A 23,565-nucleotide genomic window follows, 5' to 3' on the forward strand; every position below is an offset into this window, starting at 1 on the left:
GTGCAAAGCTAGGAAAAAATTATAAGGAGGTAATACAGTAATCCTCTTCAGGTGTCCGCTTCTTCTCCTTCCTTGGGAGGCTGGGGGGACAGCCTCCACTTGCTTTCTGGATTCTAATTCCTAATGCTGTAATTGACCCAGCTTTGGGTAGTGCCGGAGCCCCTGACATAGAGAAATGGGCGACAGCCTCCTGTCACCTGCACCATCGCCTGGACCCGCATAAGAGGTGAGGAACCCCAAGGATAGTACGATCTCTCAGGGGTGGGAGTATCCCTGTCTCGAGCTACCTCGAGGAGCCTGTCCCAGGCCTGGTCATTCCTCAAGAAGGATTCAACCTGCTCCCTTCCTTCTCGGATCACACCCACCGCATACCAGCGATGGTGCACCTCCATTTTGAGGAACGTGACACTGGTTCCAGCCATCAGCTCTTGCAGCCTTCGAGGCAAATGTTCCATCTCTACTTCCCGCTGGTTGAACAATATGTGATTACAGGTCCCAAACTCTTCGATGGACCCCCTTCTCCGCTTCTGGTCATATGTAACGATCACCCCCTGGGATGCTAACTGTCGGTAACTTGCGGCTAGCGGGCCCAATAGCATTTCTCCAGCCCTGGTCCTAGCTCGCCTCCTTGTCTCTTCCGACCAGCCTAGGCCCCACAGTACGCTCACAAGTTCCTGGATCCTGGCTCTCCACAGTTCACAAGAACCCCAGCGGCCTTTGTTCTGGCCTTGGTGATTAGAGGAAAGCAGCCAATTCTGGACCACAGGTTCCTGCCACCTCTGCTGTCGCACCAGCTTCCTCTGGCTCAGACATTCCTTCGGTCACTCCCTCCGGAGTCTCCCTTGATTCTGTCATCTTTGCCACCCAATAAGCATGTTACACTGTATGGATGACAAGTTGACGACTAATTGAATCCAGAAAATTTTTCAACACTTTTTTGGAGTGTTTTATGCCATAGAAATGTACCCCAGAGCATGGAAAACTTTATGGATGAGTGATTCCAGAAAAAAAATGTAATGCTTTTTTGGAGTGTTATATACCACAGAAATGTACCCCAGAAATGTACCCCAATACCAATGAATTGTAATAGAAAGCACGTAATACTCTGTGGATGAGATATTGAATCCAGATACATTTTTGAATGCTTTTTTTAGGAGTATTATATGCCACAGAAATGTACCCCAGAGCATGAAATACTCTATGGATGAGTAGGTGAATACAGAAATTTTTGTAACGCTTTTTTGGAGTGTTATATGTCAAAGAAAAGTACCTCAGAGCACGTAATACTCTTTGGATGAGTAATTGAATACAGGTACATTTTTCACCGCTTTTTTGGAGGGTTATATACCACTGAAATGTACCCCAGAAGACGTAATATTCTATGGATGACCCAAAAGCAGAAAAAAAAAATCGGCACCAAAAATCTCAAAAGCACTGGTATATAATTACCCGCCACACAGTATATTGCAAACCAGTACTCCGGGATCTCGGGTGCAAACCTCAAGTAAACAGTTGCCAGACAAGTCTATGTAAAAAGAAAAAAAAGTTTGCACTCACCGTCCCTTTAAAAGTCCTTTATTGCATTGCTTTTAGCTGCAATGCAATAATGGACTTTTAAAGGGACGGTGAGTGCAAACTTTTTTTCTTTTACCGTGACTATTCTATGGATTAGTAAGTGAATACAGAAACATTTTTGAACGTTTTTTTGGAGTGTTATATATTAATGAAATGTAACAGAAAGCACATAATACTCTATGAGTGAGTAATTGAATATTGAAAGATTTTTGAACGTTTTTTTGCATGGTTATATACTACTGAAATGTACCACAGATGACGTAATACTCTATGGATGAGTAATTGAATACAGATAAAAAATTTTGACGCTTTTTTGGAGGGTTACATAACCACAGAATGTAACAGAAAGCATGCAATACTCTATGGATGAGTAATTGAATACTGAAAGAATTTTTAATACTTTTTGGAGGGTTATATACCACTGAAATGTACCCCAGAGGACGTAATATTCTATGGATGAGTAAGTGAATACAGAAACATTTGTGAACACTTTTTTGGAGTGTTATATACCAACGAAATGTAACAGAAAGCACGTAATACTTTATGGGTGAGTAATTGAATCCAGAAAAATGTTTCAACACTTTTTTGGAGTATATTATAACACCAAAATGTACCACAAAGCACATAATACTCTATGGATCACAATATAGTATTTTTTTTTTAACACACACACACAAAAAAAGGGTCAAGTGCCAAAGCTATATATTTAACAACAGACTGCAAAGCCCTAAGCCCTGCCTAAAGACTGTATTCAGCCACTCTCCCTGCACCTGCAACTCTCTTCCTCCCTAGGCTAAATGCAGAATGTATCTGATACAAGCAGCAAAGCATAAGTTTAGCCTTTAGAAGGACTCTTAGTATGATGATTCAGCTTCAGCACCAGTATCAACACTACAGGACTCTGATTTGTTAAACTGTGCACACACAGGCCTGGACAAGCAATCTCTCCCTCCAATAACAACTGTCACAGAGGTGTGCAATGGTGTCAGTGTGGTGAGCCTGGCGGCACCTATCCTTTGATAAGCCCTGATGATGTTATATGGCTAGCCAATCACAGTAATGCCACTACCAAGATGGTTGCGACATTACAGTGACTCGCAGGCTATCTCCGCATGCTAATTGGCTGTGTAAGGCTATGTGCACACTGTGCGTTTTTGATGCGTTTTCTCCACATGGAAATGCACCAATCACGCTAGGTAATCCGTGTGCCAGCTAATGCAATGACAATCCTGAATTTTCCTGACATGATTGTCATTGCGTTTAAATCTGCAGAATGTCAATTCTTTGTGCAATTCTGCAGCGTTTTTCACCCATAGACTTGAATTGAGTCAGGCAAATTTGCAGCAAAAACGCAGATGTAAATACAGTTGTGCTCAAAACTTTACATACCCGGCTGAAGTTTTGCTTTCTTGGCCTTGTTTCAGAGAATATGAATGATAACAAAAAACTTTTTCTCCACTCATGGTTATTGATTGAGTGAAGCCATTTATGTCAAACTACTGTGTTTTCTCTTTTTAAATCTTAATGACAACCAAAAACATCCAAATGATCCTGATCAAAAGTTCACATACCCCAGTTCTTAATACCGTGTGTTGCCCCCTCTAACATCACTGACATCTTGAAGTCTTTTGTGGTAGTTATGGATGAGGTTCTTTATTTTCTCAGATGGTAAAGCTGCCCATTCTTCTTGGCAAAAAGCCTCCAGTTCCTGTAAATTCCGGGCTGTCTAGCATGAACAGCGCGCTTGAGATCTCCCCAGAGTGGCTCAATGATATTGAGGTCAGGAGACTGAGATGGCCACTATAGAACCTTCACTTTGTTCTGCTGTAGCCAATAACAGGTCAACTTGACCTTGTATTTTGGATTGTTGTCATGTTGGAACGTCCAACTACATCCCATGCGCAGCTTCCGGGCTGATGAGTGCAAATTTGCCTCCAGTATTTGCTGATAACGTGCTGCATTCATCTTTCCTTCATCTTTTACCAAGCTTCCTGTGCCTTTGTAGCTCACACATCTCCAAAACATTAGCGATCCACCTCCGTGCTTTACAGTAGGAATGGTGTTCCTTTCATCATAGGCCTTGTTGACCTCTCTACAAATGTAATGTTTATGGTTGTGGCCAAAAAGTTAAATTTTGGTCTCTTCACTCAAAATTACTTTGTTCCAGAAGTTTTGAGGCTTGTTTCTGTGCTGTTTGGCATATTGTAGGCAAGATACTTTGTGTCATTTGCACAGTAATGGCTTTCTTCTGGCGACTCAACCATGCAGACCATTTTTCTTCAAGTGCCTCCTTATTGTGCATCTTGAAACAGCCACACCGCTAGTTTTCACCGAATCCTGAATTTCAGCTGATGTTATTTGTGTGTTTTTCTTTGCATCCCAAACAATTTTCCTGGCAGTTGTGGCTGAAATTTTTGAATTTTTCATTTGTCAATCACAGTTTGAATGCTGCTGACTGGCATTATCAATTCCTTGGATATCTTTTTGTATCCCTTTCCTGTGTTATGCAGTTCAACTACCTTTTACCGTAGATCCGTTGACAATTCTTTTGCTTTCCCCATGACTCGCAATCCAGAAACGTCAGTGGTTGGATGAAAGATACAAGAGTCTGTCTGGATCCCAGAAACTCATTCAACACACACACTGATTACAAGCAAACAGGTCACAGGTGAGGATGTTAGCTTTAGTAGCCATTCAAACCCATTTTTGTCAAATTCTGTTCATGTTATCAGGCCAAAATCACCAGGGTATGTGAACTTTTGATCAGGGTCATTTTGATGTTTTTCGTTGTCATTAAGATTTAAAAAGAGAAAACACAGTAGTTTGACAATAAATGGCTTCACCCAACCAATAACAATGAGTGGAGAAAAAGTTTTTTTGTTATCATTCATATTCTCTGAAACAAGACCAAGAAAGCAAAAATTCTGCCAGAGTATATAAACTTTTGAACACAACTGTATAGTTGCGGATTTTCTGCTTATTTGACTGACTCAGTTCAAGTCAATGAGTCAAAAACGCAAAAACACACAAAGAATGGTACCAGGCAGGGGAAGGCGACTACTCCTCCCATCATCCGGCCGCATCTCCCGCTGATAACAGCGGGAGCAGGCTCAGCTGAGGGGAGAAGTAGTTTGCTCAGCCAGCGTCTGTGTGTGGTGTTTAAAAAAAAAGAAGTAAAAACCTATATTAAAATTAAAAAAACACCTTTCATTCTCACCTGTCCATTGTCCTCCCGATGTCGTACGGCAACCCTATCCCGGCAGCTGGCAATACACTGACAGGAGCACGATCACTCCCAGCAGTGTACTTTGCAGCCCTGCTGGGACTGAGTTCACCTGAGTTCATCAGCTGAAGATCAGCTGACGAGCTCCGGGACCTCCGTTTCCCATGCAACACTCATGCAGTAAATGAGGTCACCGGGGCTTATCAGCTGATCTTCAGGTGAACTCAGCCCCAGCAGCGCAACAATGTACACTGACACGAGTGATTACACTCCTGTCAGTATACAGAGCTGTCTTCTACAGAAGTCACATCAGTGATTGATGTGGCTGCAGTTGAAGTGACCTGGATTGCTGTGGAACACTAGGATTACGTCATGACTGCGGACAGGTGAAGGATATGGTTGTTTTTTATTTTTATTTTTTACAGGAGACGAGGGATTCGGGGATTGGGCATTAGGTGAGTATAACGGTGTTTTTTATTGTTAAATAAATTATTAAAACCGTGTGTAATTTTATTTCAGTAAAAGACTTTATTCTGGCCATGTCTTCATTGAAAAAGCGTCAAAAACCTTACTATGGGGTTAGTAATGGGGCATCTTATAGAAGCCTCTCCATTACTAACCTGGGCTTCATGTAAGCCGCCAATACAAGGCTGACATGAACCCCAACCTTATTACCCCACTCGCCACCGCTACACGGCAGTGGGAAGAGCGGAGGTTAGGCACCAGATTTGAAGCATCTTATGGATGCACCATTTCTGGGACTGCTGAGAGCTGATTTTATTAGCTGCAGCGGGGGCTAGTATCCATAACCCCTTCCCTGGCTATTAATATCAGCCCACAGCTGTCTGTTTAGCCTTTTCTGGTTAGATTTTATAGGGGGACCCTACGTCAATCTTTTTCTGTGGTTCCCCTGTAATCTAGCCAGTAAAGTCTAATCAAATAGCTGTGGGCTGTTATTAATAGCCAGGGAACATTTTTGGCTAATGGCCCCTTCCCTGGCTACTAATATCAGCTCCCAGCGGTCAGCTTTCCCTCTACTGGTTATGAAAATGACTCGAGAGCCCAAGTAATTTTTTTTTTCATTTTAGGCTATGTGCCCACGATCAGAACATAGCAGGGCTTTGGACGCAGCATATTTTTGCTGCGTCCAAAACACTGCATTCTTTTGAACGCATGTAAATCTGCATGTGTTCGCTTAACTATGTGGATTTACTGCATTTAATCCATTCTAATGGTCAAATTTCTGTTGTGGAAACTAGCGACTCTGCAAGAGAATTTTACATGCTGCGATCCTGAAAGATGCACAACATGTCAGTGTCCACGGGTGATTCGCAGCCTCAGATGCATGCATAGTGCACATGGGATTTCTAGAAATCCCATCCACTATGCTGTAACATCTGGACGCTGTGGGTTTGATGCTGCATAAACACGCAGCTTCAAACCTGCAGAGGCTCCTGATCATGGGCACGTACCCAAACTCACCCCGCAGTATGTCAAGTTCTGTAGCGGAGATGCTAGTCTCCACTGCATATTTTGACCAATTGAAATGTCATTATATGCGGTGGATCCGCATGTGCTGTCAACAAAAGTGCGGCATTAGAATACAGCATTTTGGATGCAGCAAAAATACGGAAATAAGCAAATTATAAAAATCACACTGTCTGATTTGGAAAGAAATTTTTTCAAATTTTGGTGGAAAATAAGTATTGGGTCAATTACAAAAGTTCATCTAAATACTTTGTTATATATCCTTTGATGGCAATGACAGAGGTCAAATGTTTTCTGTAAGTCTTCGCAAGGTTGGCACACACTGTTGCTGGTATGTTGGCCCATTCCTCCATGCAAATCTCCTCTAGATCAGTGATGTTTTGGGCTGTCGCTGGGCAACACGGACTTTCAACTCCCTCCAAAGGTTTTCCATAGGGTTTAGATCAGGAGACTGGCTAGGCCACTCCAGGACCTTGAAATGCTTCTTACGAAGCCACTCTTTCGTTGCCATGGTGGTGTGCTTGGGATCATTGTCATGCTGAAAGACCCAGCCACGTTTCATCTTCAATGCCCTTGCTGATAGAAGGAGGTTTGCACTCAAAATCTCACGATATATGGCCCCATTCATTCTTTCATGTACATGGCTCAGTCGTCCTGGTCCCTTGGCAGAGAAGCAGCCCCAAAGCATGATGTTGCCACCTGCATGCTTCACATTAGGTATGGTGTTCTTTGGATACAACTCTGCAGTCTTTCTCCTCCAAACACGACGAGTTGTGTTTCTACCAAACAGTTCTACTTTGGTTTCATCTGACCTTATGACATTCTCCCAATACTCTTCTGGATTATGTAAATGCTCTCTAGCAAACTTTAGATGGGCCCAGACATGTAATGGCTTAAGCAGGGGGACACATCTGGCACTGCAGGATCTGAGTCCCTGGCGGCGTAGTGTGTTACTGATGGTAGCCTTTGTAACGTTGGTCCCAGTTCTCTGCAGGTCATTCACTAGGTCCTCCCATGTGGTTCTGGGATTTTTGCCCATCGTTCTTGAGATCATTTTATCCCCATAGGGTGAGATCTTGTGGGAGTCCCAGATCGAGGGAGATTATCAGTTGATTTCTTCACACCAAGCTGCTTGCCTATTGCAGATTCAGGATTCCCAGCCTGGTGCAGGGCTACAATTTTGTTTCTGGTGTCCTTCGACAGCTCTTTGGTCTTCACAATAGTGGAGTTGGAGTGTGACTGTTTGAGGTTGCGGACAGGTGTCTTTTATACTGATAACAAGTTCAAACAGGTGCCAGTACTACAAATAATGAGTGGAGGACAGAGGAGCCTCTTAAAGAAGAAGTTACAGGTCTGTGAGAGCCAAAAATCTTGCTTGTTTGTAATTGACCAAATACTTATTTTCAACCAAAATTTGGAAAAAATTTCTTTCCAAATCAGACAATGTAATTTTCAGGATTTGTTTTCTCATTTTGTCTCTCATAGTTGAGGTCTACCTATGATGTCAATTACAGGCCTCTCTCATATTTTTAAGTGGGAGAACTTGCACAATTGGTGGCTGACTAAATACTTTTTTTCCCCACTGTAAATTCTAAACTGAATTCACTTGATCCGAGTGCTTTTATATTTATTGAAAAGCAACAAGTTCTGTCATGATTCAAATCATTGTAAATCAAAGTATTAAGGTTGAAATTTACTTTGACTCAATGTGAGACATTAATGATATATAGTTCCCCCCTCCAATTTTTAGGGACATACTCCAACCCCCAAAAAATGGCATCCTTAGAGGATTGGTTATGTATGTTTGGTTAAAAAATTACGGGATAAGGAATGTACCTTAAATCCTCATTTTATATTGTAAATGTGTTCCCTAATACGCTCCGAGAGGGCTATTTTAGTGCAGCCCACATAAATCTTCCCACATGGGCAGATAATGGCATAGAAAACCACCCTCGTGCAACATGAAATACGGCCACTAATAGGGAAGGTTTCGTGGCTACCAAATTATTTATTTCTTTAAAAAAATTGTGTTTGAGGCATTTTTAAAATCATAAAAGTGACCACACCGAAAGAAACCCATAGACATACAGTACAGACCAAAAGTTTGGACACACCTTCTCATTTAAATGTTTTTCAGTATTTTCATGACTTTGAAAATTGTACATTCACACTGAAGGCATCAAAACTATGAATTAACATGTGGAATTATATACTTAACAAAAAAGTGTGAAACAACTAAAAATATGTCTTATATTCTAGGTTCTTCAATGTAGCCACCTTTTGCTTTGATGACTGCTTTGCACACTCTTGGCACTCTCTTGATGAGCTTCAAGAGGTAGTCACTGGAAATGGTTTTCACTTCACAGGTGTGCCCTGTCAGATTTAATAAGTGGCATTTCTTGCCTTATAAATGGGGTTGGGACCATCAGTTGTGTTGTGCAGAAGCCTGGTGGATACACAGCTGATAGTCCTACTGAATAGACTGTTAGAATTTGTATTATGGCAAGAAAAAAGCAGCAAAGTAAAGAAAAATGAGTGGCCATCATTACTTTAAGAAATGAAGGTCAGTCAGTGCGAAAAATTGGGAAAACTTTGAATGTGTCCCCAAGTGCAGTTGCAAAAACCATCAAGTGCTACAAAGAAACTGGCTCACATGAGGACCGCCCCAGGAAAGGAAGACCAAGAGTCACCTCTGCTTCTGAGGATGTTTATCAGAGTCACCAGCCTCAGAAATCGCAGGTTAACAGCAGCTCAGATTAGAGACCAGGTCAATGCCACGCAGAGTTCTAGCAGCAGACACATCTCTACAACAACTGTTAAGATGAGACTTTGTGCAGCAAGCCTTCATGGTAAAATAGCTGCTAGGAAAACACTGCTAAGGACAGGCAACAAACAGAAGAGACTTGTTTGGGCTAAAGAACACAAGGAATGGACATTAGACCAGTGGAAATCTGTGCTTTGGTCTGATGAGTCCAAATTTGAGATCTTTGGTTCCAACCACTGTGTCTTTGTGCGACGCAGAAAAGGTGAACGGATGGACTCTACATGCCTGGTTCCCACCGTGAAGCATGGAGGAGGTGTGATGGTATGGGGGTCCTTTACTGGTGACTCTGTTGGGGATTAATTCAAAATTGAAGGCATACTGAACCAGCATGGCTACCACAGCATCTTGCAGCGGCATGCTATTCCATCCGGTTTGCGTTTAGTTGGACCATCATTTATTTTTCAACAGGACAATGACCCCAAACACACCTCCAGGCTGTGTAAGGGCTATTTGACCAAGAAGGAGAGTGATGGGGTGCTATGCCAGATGACCTGGCCTCCACAGTCACCAGACCTGAACCCAATCGAGATGGTTTGGGGTGAGCTGGACCGCAGAGTGAAGGCAAAAGGGCCAACACGTGCTAAGTATCTCTGGGAATTCCTTCAAGATGGTTGGAAGACCATTTCCGGTGACTACCTCTCGAAGTTCATCAAGAGAATGCCAAGAGTGTGCAAAGCAGTCATCAAAGCAAAAGGTGGCTACTTTGAAGAACCTAGAATATAAGACATATTTTCAGTTGTTTCACACTTTTTGTTAAGTATATAATTCCACATGTGTTAATTCATAGTTTTGATGCCTTCAGTGTGAATGTACAATTTTCATAGTCATGAAAATACAGAAAAATCTTTAAATGAGAAGGTGTGTCCAAACTTTTGGTCTGTACTGTATATAAAAAAAAATTCAATACTATTCATATTGATTTTGTTCATATTTTTATTTTTATTACTAGTTTTATTCTGAATAGTTGAGGCTATGAGATTTCCCAAATTTTGGGCTTTGCGGAAAAAATATTAGGTTTATCTGGAATAGATTCCTCTATTATGGGATTTTGTCTTAATATAGGCCAAAATTTCTTCATAATATTTTTGAAAGGGCCAGTGTGCCCGTTGTACTGCGTGATAATAGGAATATTTGCTAGCTCTTCCTGTAATGTTGTGGTGGTCAAATTAGTTAACTTTATGGACTAAGTTAAAAATTGTGACTTTTTTCGAATTTTTAGATCTTTTTAGGTTGGGATAGCACATTCTGAATTGTATCATTTAAAAATCCTTGTATGAATCCTCTGTTTAAGAATTGTTTTTTTTTTTAAAAGCTGCTTCTTCCAAAAAGTTTTTGGCATGCATACAGTTACGCTGTAATCTGGTGAATCAGCCTTTTGGTATCTTTGCCAACCAAACTAGTAGATGGCAGCTAGTAGTGGCAATATAACTGTTCGACTCAACCAGCTTACTATAGCATTTTGTAGAGAGAGAGTCATTAGCAATAAAAATATTTAGATGAAAAAAATTGATATTTGAATAACTATAAGTAGGCGTAAGTTTCAAATGGAAATCATTTATATTAATCAATCTTTTAAAGGAAGTCCTGAGATGCTTTCCAAATGAAGATGATACTGTCAATGAAGAGCCACCAAAGGACCAGGTCGCAATGCATTACGCAGTACTTTGTTCCCACCCACCCATATAGATATAAATTTCTAATAAATCAAATTGTTGCAAACTGAGCTATTTGTACCTAAGAACTAAAATAAAGTCCAGTAGTCATCCAGCAGTCCCATAAAATATTATATCCTCCTTCTTCTTGCGCTCATATTTGCTTCTCTGCCAGGGAGTTGAAGAGTTGGGTGTTGTCAAGTGCTGGCACCATAGCCATGCTGGATAAATCATTTTTGTAGTGTTCAGTAACTGTTTTCTTTTTTTTTTCTTCATCTACAGAAGAGTCTGTAACATTAAAAAGGTTGTCCACTACTTTTTCATTGATGAACTATCCGTAGGATAGGTCATCAATGTCTGATCGGTCCGGCACCTGGCGCACCCGCTGATCAGCTATTATCAGTGTCAACAACCGTGGGCAGTGACCGGAAATACTCACTTGTGGAGCTGGCAGTCTTCTAGTAGTGGCTGCCGCAGGGTACTACACATCCACCTTCTATTGATTTGAATAGAAGGTGGATGTGTAGTACCAAGTTGAGGCCACTACCAGAAGATGGCCAGCTTATAATCGGGGCTGCTGTGTGTCGGACCTCGGCCGATCAAACATTGATGACCTATCCTAAGTATAGGTCATCAATGAAAAAGTAGTGGACAACCTCTTTAAGATTCATCTGAAAGCTCAGGATTTTCTGTTGCCTTTCTCAATATGATCTGCATAATCAACACTATATGAGGAGGGCTGCACAGGTGAGTCCCTAGTTGAAATGTGGTGCACTAATTGTACTGTAAAAAGCGGTTTGAGAGGTTGAGTTCTTTACCAAACATCTGCATTGATTTTCATGGGAGTCCTGCAAACTATTGAACAGTGCTTGTCTGGCTGCTTTTAAAACTTCAATAGAAATGAACGAAGTGAGAAACGCATGTATCCTGCTTCTCTGTCTACTGAAACACTCACTGCTCACAATTAAAGAGGAGGCATTGCAGGTGTAGCACGATAAGATGGAGCAAGGAACTATACAGAGTGATGCTACACAGCTCAGCCTCATCTCATCTCAATACAGATTGGGTGATAATGAGGAGGAGGAGGAACAGGTGCTGGTTTCCTGCGCTACAGATGGTACTACCCACATCACATTCATACCCTCTGTTCAGTGTGGATGGCCTGAAGAGGGGGAGGACGAGGAGGAGGACCAGGGGGAGGAGAACTTGGACAGTTGTCCTCTTGGTGGGGACAGAGAAGTCTGGGCTGTTGGCAGTCTGGCATACATGGCTGAATTTATGTTCCGCTGCCTTTCCCATGACCCTCACGTTGTACGTATTTTGGGCAACAGTAATTGCTGGTTGGTCACACTTCTAGGCCTGCGCTACAAGGATAACTTTCTATCTCTCCTTCCTGTGGCAGTCAGTTCTAATAAAATGTTGCAGCACCAGAAGGCCCTTATTGAGGAATTATTAAAAAAATTCCCATCTGACAACACTGGCGGCAGAGGTCACAGTTCCTTGCACAACTAAGGAGTACAGGCGAGAGAGACACAAACCAGATGCAGCAGAGGCAGGGGAACACTGTCAAAGGTCTGGGACAGTTTTCTTAGACCCTCCCAGTGCCCAGGCCCTGATGTGCGGGGTACTCTGACAAGGAGGGAAAAGTTTTGAAAGATACTGAAGGAGAACCTTGGTGACCGTACCAGCATCCTTCGTGATTCCTCTGTGCCTTACACCTATTGGGTGTCCAAGCTAGACACGTGGCATTAGCTGTCTCTCTACGCCTTGGAGGTCCTTGCTTGCCCTGCTGCTAGTGTTTTGTCAGAGAGGGTTTTTAGTGCCGCCGGCGATATTATAACTGATAGGCTCATCCGCCTATCAACTGAAAATGCTGACAGGCTGACTCTTATCAAAATCAACAAGGGTTGGATTGGGCCTGACTTCTCGACACCACCGGATGACAGCTGCAGAACATAAACTCAAATCCAGTGTTTTTTTGGGGGAGAGTCTATTCCCATGCACCCCTTCACATCCAGATATGGATATACACATCAGGATTTCGTCTATTTCATGTCATTCTTCTCCTTCTCCTCATCATCCACCACGATATCACCAGGGTGACCATCATGCAACGCCCACATAATTTTTCTAAGGGCATATATGATGCCCGTAGAAACAATTCTTAGAAGCCTACCTCTAACATTCTATATAATATATATGTATAGCCCCCAGGAGTAAATATTTTTCAGCCCATGCACTTAATGCATGGGCATTACCAGTCTAGGAGAACCACTCCATAATAATGGAAAATACATTTTTTACTGACGCTCTCCACTACGTCTCTTCAAATTGGTATTGGAGTGCGTCCTAATTTTTGACAGACCTTGAACTTGCTGCATATGCAATAAAAGGATAGGAGACCCACTCCTCAATAATGGGAATTTTTTTTTCGACTGAAGCCCTCCACTACGTCTCTTCAAATTGATATTGGAGCGCATCCTAACTTTTGGCAGCCCTTGAACTTGCTGCATACGCAATAAGAATAAGAGACCCACTCCTTAATAATTTTTAATACAATTTTTCTGAGGCCCTTCACTATGTCTCTTCAAATTGGTATTGGAGTGCATCCTATTATTTGGCAGCCCTTGAACTTGCTGCATACGCAATAACAGTATAAGAGACCCACTCGTTAATAATTTTTAATACAATTTTTCTGAGGCCCTTCACTATGTCTCTTCAAATTGGTATTGTAGTGCGTCCTAATTGTTGGCAGCCCTTGCACTTACTCTATACGCAATAATGGTATAGGAGACCCATTCCTAAATAATGGGAAGGCCAATTCAAATCAATTCTATATTCTACAATATTAAATCTTATCTGAAATTTGTGTACGGGTGAGCTATCGCAATATGGATAGCGTATTACACGCATTCAACCAGGGATTATTTCTTTATACTCTTGCTGCTGCAAGCAGACAAAAAAAAAATCTATTCCCTATTGATACCACTGTTAGCTGCTTTTAGAATAGGGACAGGTACTAGGTATAATCAGCTGGAAATGAGTGTTCATATTTTGGTCACATATATATCTTTCACAGTGCATAACTTGATTGATTTTTTCCATGCACTCTTTGACCGATTCATAATTTTTAAGGGTGATCTGTAAGTAGAAATTCATGAAAGCAGACAGGGTTGCTTGCGTTCCTTCACAGTTTGGTGGTGCAACATACCAAAAAAACCTCTTCGGAGCTGGTTAAATTCTATTTTTTATTGCACTATATTACCTCTCTTATCTGAGATTCATGTACTGGTGACCTATAGCAGTTAGGATAGAGTCTTACAGGCATATAGTCAGGGATTATTGTATTATACTCCGTGCTGAAAAACAAAAAAATCTATTCCCTATTGATAATGCTGTTAGCTGCTTTTAGAGTAGGGACAGGTGCTAGATGGTATAATCAGCAGGAAAGGAGTGTTCATTCTGGTCGTATACATATCTTCCACAGTGCATAACTTGATTGATGTTTTCCATGCACTCATTGACCGATTCCTAATTTTTACAGTGATCTGTACTCAGAAATGAATCAAGGTTGACAGAAATTTATCATTGTTGACAAAAATTCATCGACGGCAGAAATTTTTTCAATTTTGACAGAAATTAATCAAACTTAAAAAAAAATGTCCTGATTTAATGTGTCCATTCACAGTTTCTTTGTAGGTTCTGTATGTAAGAGGTAGTGGTGGGAAACTTGATGCTACTGGAACTGGAACTCTCCAGTGCTTTGTTTCCATCCATTTCTGGGTGCTTCTTTAATTAGGTTTGGGGAGATTGTCCTTCTGGAAGATCTATGACCTAGGATGCAAAGCCAGCTTTATGACACTGGGCCCTACATTGCAAACCAAAATCCTTTGGGAATATTCTCATTTCATGATGCCTTGCACACAGTCAAGGCACCATGTGCAAGAGTCAGCAAAACAACCCCTAAATATCTTTGAATCTCTGCCATATTTTACTAGAAGTACTGTGTTCTTTTATTTGTAAGCCATATTCCACAGTTGAATAATGTGCGTTACCAAAAGCTCTATCTTGGTCTCAAAATAGTGGAGGCCACATGTTGGCACTCTATAAATTGTGAGAGCCGCTGCTGGACATCCAAATTTCAAACTTTACAGAATATATGAAAAAGAAATTTTGACCACCTCAGATGGATATGTTATAATGCAATAGCCAGTTGATGCCCCTCTAACAATAGTGAGGACCGACTGCTGGCCATTTAAGAATAGTAAGGGCCACCTGATGGTCCTGTAAAAATAGGCTTTGTGACTTTCAGAGTCCCTCCTTCATGAATGATACAAGATGTGTCTAATCATGTCTCACACACCACATTGCCAGATAATGTAATAAAATGTTAAAATTACATTTACTGGTGAATGTATTTTTCACCATTGAAAGCAATGCAAAAGTGCAAAAACTCATCAAAAACATTACGTGTGAACATAGCCTAAGGTGTGGAGGAGCATTTTTGTTTTTGGTTATTTATTTGCCTTATATACAAGTCATTACCCTGGAAAGAATGTTAATTTTTTTCTAGAAAAATCCATTTTGTTTTCATTTTTGTATGTTTTATTGTGAGTCCATAAAAGTGATGTAATACCTCTGACAACATTGTTGACAGCAGTGATCTGGGAGTCAGAAATGCTTCCAGGGGTCTTCCCCATGGTGTTCCCGTGTCATTTCAGCACTGTTTCCATCGATTTGACCAATTTATAGGCCCCCTGCAGACCTCTGGGTGGGGGCCGCCAGAAAAATGCTTGGGTTTCCTATTGACTTACATTGGGGTCATTACTCAGGTCGAGCACCCAAGCATTACGATTTACTCGACCCGAGTAACGAGTACCCGAGTATTTTAGTGCTCGCTCATCACTAATTGGAATGATTCTTTAAGGACTTTACTGAGATGCACCTGCCAAAAGAAAAGCCTTGTTTACCTGCTTTAGTCTGTCAGTTCTGTCCTGCTACTGACTCTCAGTTTACAACCCATGATGATCTCACCACCTACCTTCATACCAACATGATTTGTTTCCGTATATGGAAAAAGTACTGTAAATCATCTACATAGACAACACAATTTTAACAAAATTAAATAGTATAACCAAGTATAGGCATGTCAAAAGCAAAAGCAAACACATATTCTGTCTTAAAAAAGTAGATTTTATTTTCTGATATACAATAAGAAAAGTAGAACATTTTTAGAAGTTTTGATAATATAATCTCAAGATACCAGCACAACTAGAGAGAGTAAAGAATTGACCTTCCCAATAAACCGCAGTAATTCCCAGTAATGGGAATGGGAAGATCTTCACTTCACTCTGGTTAGAGCTGGTCATCACGAATGAATCTGTTGCCTTCGGAATGTTTTCCATAGTAAATATAGCGGCATTTCCCTGCAACCCCTGAAACACAAAAGAAAAGAGTGGTGGTCATTTCTGATATGATAAAAAAAAATTTCAATTCAATTTTTCAAGGTATAAATTGGAGTAATTCACTCCAAACCAGTCACTGCTAATGGTGATCACCTAAAAACATGCTTTATGTAGTTTATATACTGGGATTCCAAAATGTTTTATTTCCTGAATGATCATATACATGAATATTCACAAAGACTGGTCCCTGAAACCCCAGGTTGTGTTATCAAGCCATTGCATCTTATAGAGGCTTATGTCTGACACAGTATATGGGGAACTGTGAATGACAATGTAGATGGAGTTTGTGGTAAACACAATTTTTGGGGGAAAACCTGTAATTGAGCCTTTACACCAAGATAGTGGGAAGGGATTGCAGTGTAGAAGCTGACTTTGGATGATTGTAACTTTCATAGTGTAAATTGAACCAGTCACTTTACAATAGGAGTATATATAATTTTCATGGATAGAACATGTACTCATTATAGTAATAGAATAATAGAATGTTAGAGTTGGGAGGGACCTCCAGAGTCATCATGTCCAACCCCCTGCTCAATGCAGGATTCACTAAACCATCTCAGGCAGATATCTGTCCAGCCTCTGTTTGAAGACGTCCATTGAAGGGGAACTCACCACCTCTCGTGGCAGCCTGTTCCACTCATTGATCACCCTCACTGTCAATTTTTTTTTCTAATATCTAATCTGTATCCCTTTTAGTTTCATCCCATTGCTTCTCATGTTTCCATGTACAAATGAGAATAAGCATGATGCCTCTACACTGTGACATCCCTTCAGATATTTGCAGACAGCTATTAAGTCTCCTATTAACACTAATAATCCCAGATCAGGCATTATTTATATAAATACCGGGGGGCACAGCCGGAAAATCACGGCCCTGCAACCCCCATCCAACTCCAAGTTAAGACATTCATTAATCAGGAGGAATACGGAGTATTATAGATGCAAATAAAAACAATTTTTATTAGGTATATATTAAAAAATATCAATAGATAAAATACAGACAGAACAGATAGGAAAATTGGTACAAAAAGTGTGCACAGCGATGCATATAATTATAAATGTGTATATATTTCAATCCTGCACAGACCTATACTAGAAAAAATTATTTTCCTTTAAGATACACAGGTGTGTATATCCAAAAAATAGGCTAAAGTTAACAGATTAACACCACACAGGGTGATGAGTCATAATAGCACACCAATGCTTCATGAGTCGGATAGGCATAACCAGGTCATTATGGAACTTTTATGAGTACATAAATAATGTGCCTATCCAATATAATGACCATGGCTTACCAGAGAGCAGGATGAGGAAAAGGAACAGTGCAGCAGGCTGGCACACAGGAACCCCCTTGGACCCCAACACGCGTTTCGCTTTTCAGTGTTACTGCTTCATAAAATTCTATTAGTTATTGCCCATTGTTCAAGCTTATCAAGATCCTTCTGAATCCTTTTTTCTGTCTTCTCTAGTGTTAGCTATCCCTCCTAGCTTTGCATCATCTGCAAATTTGATTAGTTTACCTTCAGTTCCCTTAGCTGTTCACCTGTTTGTGATTTTTTGTGGACTGTGGACAAAAATCACTGAGATGTTTCCTTTTTTAATTACAGACAATACATGGATGGCATCAGTGTACAGTCCGTGTGCTGCCCGTGATTAACATTTTAATGGAAAGGTGAAGCTTTGAAATTAATTTATCCACATGTGAAAATCACTGACCAAACACTGATGAGACACGGATCAAAAACATTGATGACACTCGTACCTTTTTTGCATATGTGAAAAATCACTGGCGTCTGAATGAGGCCTTTGGCCCCATAACATGGCCATATTGCAGCTATATTGGGACTCCCATTTATAAGATATAACGATACAAGAAGGGGCTAGGATGGAGGACATTATTATAGGATGGAGTACATGATGGGGGACATTATTAATGGAATGAGCCTAGGATGATGGAAATTATACCAGGAAGGGGCCCAGAATGGGTACATTATTATCGGATTGGGCCAAAATGGGTGACATTATTACAAGATGGTGCCAGGATAGGGTGCATCACTACATTGGGGGGCGAACACGTATGTCTTTATAGGATCAAGAATGCTACAAGAGCTCATACATCTAACAAACATGCATTTGTGGGCCCAGGTCTAAATTTTGCACTGGGGCCAATCAGACTCTAGTTATGCCATTGGCCAGTCCAAGTACTGCTAAACAGCCTCCTACATGTAGGCCTAATATAAGCTTATATAAAGATCTGTGGTTCCTTTATGCATAAAAGTATGCAAAATACAAGTCAATAAAATATATACTTTTCAGTTACAAATGTATTAAAGGGAACCTGTCACATGATTCTTGCTGCCTGACCCGCTCCTGCATCACAAACATGTATGGTTTATTCTAACACTGCAGAATTTCAGAAAAGACAAAATCAAACTGAAGGCTGGAGATGAAAATGACTAGGTACAGAGGTATGTCTCACCGGCTTCTTCCTGCCAGTCAACTAGAATGACAGATCTTTCCCTATGTGTGTGTATGGAAAGACCTGTCAGTCATTGAGCGTAGAGAAGCCGGTGGAGACTAGTCACTTTGTCGCTGCGCAGCTCTCAACTATGTCATACTCTGAAACACTGCAGCACTTCAGAGTAAAACATACGTTTGTAGTGCAGGAGTGGGTCTCTGATTCGCGGACTGTGTGATTCAGACCGCATGAGTCATGTGACTGGTTCCCTTTAAACCTTTAAATATAAACATAACAATAAGAAATGATTGCTTTGAAAATCAAAAAGTCACAAGAAGCATGGAACTGCATTTCATAGGGAGTTAAGAGTAGAAAATCATTGATAGAATTTGAATAAAGGACGACTACATAGAGCCACCCTGCAAGTAACATTATTGCTATAATCGGAGGAGACACTGTCAAAAATATAGACAGGAGAATAGTTGTGCACAGTGACAGAAAGCAGAACATCTGACAAAGATACTGGTGCCAGTACTCGCTTGCACCAATCAAATTCCTAACAAGAGGTGACAATGCTTGCCAGCTCCAGCGTCTTGAAGTTCTCTCATCACAACTCGCAGATTCTCCTCGTTACAAAGATCTTCATTACACACAGTGGTGCTGGGAGGCTGGTGTGTGGGAGACTCGCTAACAGATTAATTTAGTTCAAATCAAGCTGTGCAAATTGTACATCAACGCACCCGATGCATTTGTCAGTGGGCACAAGTTGATTAGGAATAAAAATACATGAAAACTTTAGTGTCTATCTCTATCTGTCTATCTCATATCTATCTATCTACATTATCTATCAAATCTATATGTGATGAACCTGTAGCCGCCATCTTGGTAATGATAAATCATATCCAGGGATGGCCACACTTCAGCAGCCCCACCCTTGGGACCTTCTGTTAAAACGTCAACTAGATAGTTTCCCCCCATCCAGGCTCCTGTAAGATAAGAAGCCTACTTAACACTTGAATGCTAGGAGCTTCAAAGACTTCGAGAGGAAACACAGCCAGCAGGGGGGGGTGCTTCGTCTATCTGTACCTGACCATTTGTCCCATAGGACTAGTTTCTTTGTCTGTCACAAGCATGGAGGCATAAGATATAGAAACATGAATAGTACACGCATGTTGCGTGGGATGGGCCAATAAAAAAATATCACGGCGTCCCGGAGCCATTGCGCACACAAGCCTCCGCGGTAGACGTTTGTACGTGCTCTGGAAGCCAAGATATAGCGCGGAGCCATTCCTGAGGACCGTATGGTATCATAATTGATATCAAAAGGTCGGTTACGGCGGCCCGAATCCATGGGAACCCCTGGGGGTATCATGAGACCATCCCAGAAGAAGTTATTGGGTTCCATAGAATTTGGGCTTCTGATCGAAGTTAGACCTGAGGGTGGAGACTGAGCCAGCTGACCTCACCAGCAGTGGGCGGGACGGGGCAGGTAAGATAGCAGGACAGACAAGAGACAAGTCAGTTTTTGACCCAAGAGTGGTGTGCTGAACATCTGAGCACCAGCTGAGGCCACCAAGGGGAGGAGCAGTTTGACCATGCGGTGGTAGGCCTCAGCCTGTAACAAAGAACCGTGCCTGCGACCGCAGAATCCTCTCCCTGCGTCACAAGAAAATCAAGAAACCGGTAACTGATATGCTGTGGTGATTCTGTGTGTTGTATTCCATTGTTGTATAGTTTAGCCTGACCTTATACCTGTGTATATTTAGTTGTATATCGTGTATCTAGTGTATTATTATAATCAATTACCTCAAGTAATTGTGGGCCTGCCTTTTATTCTGCATAACGAACGCACGTCCGTGTGAGCTCGGCTCAAGCCAAAACGCTACCCAGGGTTGGTTCCTGACCGGATATAGGCCCATTCACGGACTGGGCGTATATCTAAAATAGGGACTGGTGGCAGCATACCAACTGGGGATTGGGGAAGGCTGGTAGTGACGGTCGGAGGTTCAGATATATATATTCCTGGCGCGGCCAAGGAAGATATATATACCGCCCTCACTACAGAGGGCCCCGATACCCAGTAGGTTACAGGACAGTCTCCCTGGCGACCGCTTATCCTAGGTGCAGTTCCTTGACTGACCTGAGGCTAAGAGGGCGCTAGCGAGTTGTGCTGTGTAGTGACGTTACGGTTTAGTGACGTTGAAGGGATAACACACTACCGTGTTCCCTGCGCTGGTTGCAGCTTCCTGGCACTACTTTCTCTAGGTGCAGTACCTTGACTGACCTGAGAGGTAAGGGGGCGCCAGAGAGCTGCACCCACCGGCCGGCTTTCATCACATTGGTGGCAGAGCGGTGGGATTGCAGAATAATAGTGTTGTGGGACCCCTACTCCCAGGCACTAAAGACTGCCAGTGGTAACTTCCACTGCTGGAGTCTTAAGGTCAGCCCAACATTAGACGGTCAGGCTAAAAGTATAACAAGGTGTGTGCAAACTCAGGGTTGCAGCGGTGTCGGTTACCAAGATGGCAGACGGCACCAGGAGCAAGACCCTGCAGGAGGCTAATGCTACGGTCCGTGTGGCAGGAGGGGAGGACATTGTTACTCATGGCGAGGAGGAGTCCAGCCCGGGCACCTCAGGGAGCCAGTCCCCAGTATACGGTCCCGCAGTGGGCTGCCCACCACCTACCCAGCCCAGCCTGTCCAGATCACAAGCCCTTTTACAAGCGGCTATGGCAAGTCTCCAGTCTCATGGCGATGCCGTCTACAAAACCCTCCTGGCAGCATCAGAGAAGGCAGCGGAGGAGGAGCGCGAAGCTGCGGAGCGCCGGGAGGCTGCGGAGCGTGCAGAGCGGGCTGCAGAGCGCCGGGAGGCTGCGGAGCGTGCAGAGCGAGCTGCGGAGCGCCAGCACCAACTGGACCTGGCCCAGCGGGGGCTTCCGCTAGAGCAACCAACCCATCAGGAGACCAAGTCGTCCAAAGTCCGAGCTGAGGACTTCCCTCTACTGGAGAAGGATGGGGACCTGGACTCCTTTCTGGTGGCATTTGAACGGACCTGTCTTCAGCACCATCTGGCCCGGGATCAGTGGGCCAGATACCTGACCCCCCGTTTGAGGGGTAAGTCCCTGGATGCCTTGGGGGACTTACCTGCCGGGGAGGTACAGAACTACGACTGCATCAAGCGGGCCCTGATCCGGCAGTACAACCTCACTCCCGAGTCGTACCGCCAGAAGTTCCGGAGCCTGCTGCGTGGCCCCAAGGACACCTGGACCGATCATATGCGGGCGCTGTTGAGAGCCGCAGAGCACTGGACCTCGGGTCTAGCGCTTACTACCCGCCAGGAGGTCCAGGAACTGTTCGTCACGGAGCAGTTCTTGTGGAACTGCCCAGAGGACCTCCGACAGTTCCTCCGTGACCGAAAACCAACAGGGGCTTCTGCTACAGCCGCCCTGGCAGACGAGTATGCCAATAACAGGGCGCCTGAGCTGAAGAAGTCTGCCAGCAGCACCTGGAGAGGGGGTAAGCCCAGTCATGCCCCTGTTTCCCCGGCCCCTAGAACACAAGGGGTGTATCCCCCTGTTGCCCTCTCCAGGCAAGGACCAGACGTAAGACGTTGTCATCTATGCAACAAACCAGGACACTTTAGGGCTGAGTGTCCCCAGCGCCAAAAGACCCCATCCCATTCCCAGAGAGCGCCCAATGTTTTGTGTGTGGGAGGGGGTGGTGGTAGGTCCCTGGACAACATCCAACCCGTCACCATAGGCCGTTCTGCGGTCATGGGACTGCGGGACACGGGCGCTGAACGAACACTGGTACGGCCTGAGGTGGTGTCCCCCCAGGACTTGGTACCAGGAAAGACTCTTTCCGTCTCCGGGGTTGGAGGCGTGGAGCCGGCACGTCCCGTTGCCATGGTGTATTTGGACTGGGGTGCCGGAAGGGGGATGCGGGAGGTGGGAGTAACGCCAAATATTCCCGCAAATGTTTTATTAGGGACCGACTTGGGGCGTCTAGTATCGCAGTATGTACCCTCTGAACCCCCAAGTTCGGCCCCCCAAGAGTGTATTGATTTGTCTGCTGCTAATGCCAACCATGTTGTATGTAGTGTGTGTCCTGCTGAGGAGGAGGGAGTGAAACCTGAGGGTAACACCTGCACAGACACAACACAAACAGGGTTAGTGAAAGCAGGTGGGGAGTGTGGGGATGCCCGCAGAGGTGCTCAGCCGGCGTGCCGTGACCTCTTGTCCTCCGGTGAGGGAGGGGGCGGGCAGGATTCTGTAGAGGGAAGCTCAGGGATGGAGAGGGGGGCAGCTACCGGCAGTGTAGGGCTCCCAGGGGTATCCAGGCTGCTGAGTATAGGCCCACTGCAGGGGGAGGAACAGGCCATGGGAGGTGGGGGTGTCCCAAGAGAGGAGCCGCCAGGTAAGACCCCAGGGCAGGAGTTCCCCACATCCGAGATGTCCAAAGGCCTAGGAAGCCTGCCTGATCGGGCGGCTTGGTCAGAAACAGAGGGGAAGCAGGCACTACCCACGGTCACAGCGGTCATAGCCGCTGTCACCAGGAGTGGGAGCGCCGGAGCCCAAGGAGCCTTGCAGAGGTCCGACGGCTTCCCCACTTCTGACCAAGTGTCTGCCGGGTCAGACAGCGGCCAGGTGACATGCCCGGAGGGGCTGACAGAGGATGTGGCAGTTTCGTCGATTCTGGCCACATCAAGTCAGGAATTTCAGGCTGCGTTGGAAGCAGACGACAGCCTGAAAGCTCTCAAGGAACAGGCGGCACAGCCTCCCATGGAGTCAGACTGCGAGCGGGTGGTCTGGGACCAGGGACGGCTGTACCGGGTAACGGTCCAGCAGGGTTCACCGGAGGCGTGGCCCAGGGACCGACAG

General features: G+C 43.6%; 1 protein-coding gene across 1 annotated transcript in view; it reads right to left on the reverse strand.

Annotated features, from left to right (window-relative positions):
• Positions 1–16,046: 16,046 nt before the first annotated feature.
• LRMDA (leucine rich melanocyte differentiation associated) overlaps positions 16,047–23,565 on the reverse strand; it is a 1,575,514-nt gene continuing 1,567,995 nt past the window's right edge. The window contains exon 7 of the mRNA XM_073681467.1: positions 16,047–16,197. Coding sequence (XP_073537568.1) covers positions 16,118–16,197 — 80 coding nt within the window. The 3' untranslated portion in view covers positions 16,047–16,117. The remainder of the gene's footprint in view (positions 16,198–23,565) is intronic.

Source organism: Phyllobates terribilis, unplaced genomic scaffold (assembly GCF_046119375.1).
Source record: "Phyllobates terribilis strain yellow unplaced genomic scaffold, ASM4611937v1 Scaffold_5__5_contigs__length_657084704, whole genome shotgun sequence".
Classification (NCBI taxonomy): Eukaryota; Metazoa; Chordata; class Amphibia; order Anura; family Dendrobatidae; genus Phyllobates; species Phyllobates terribilis.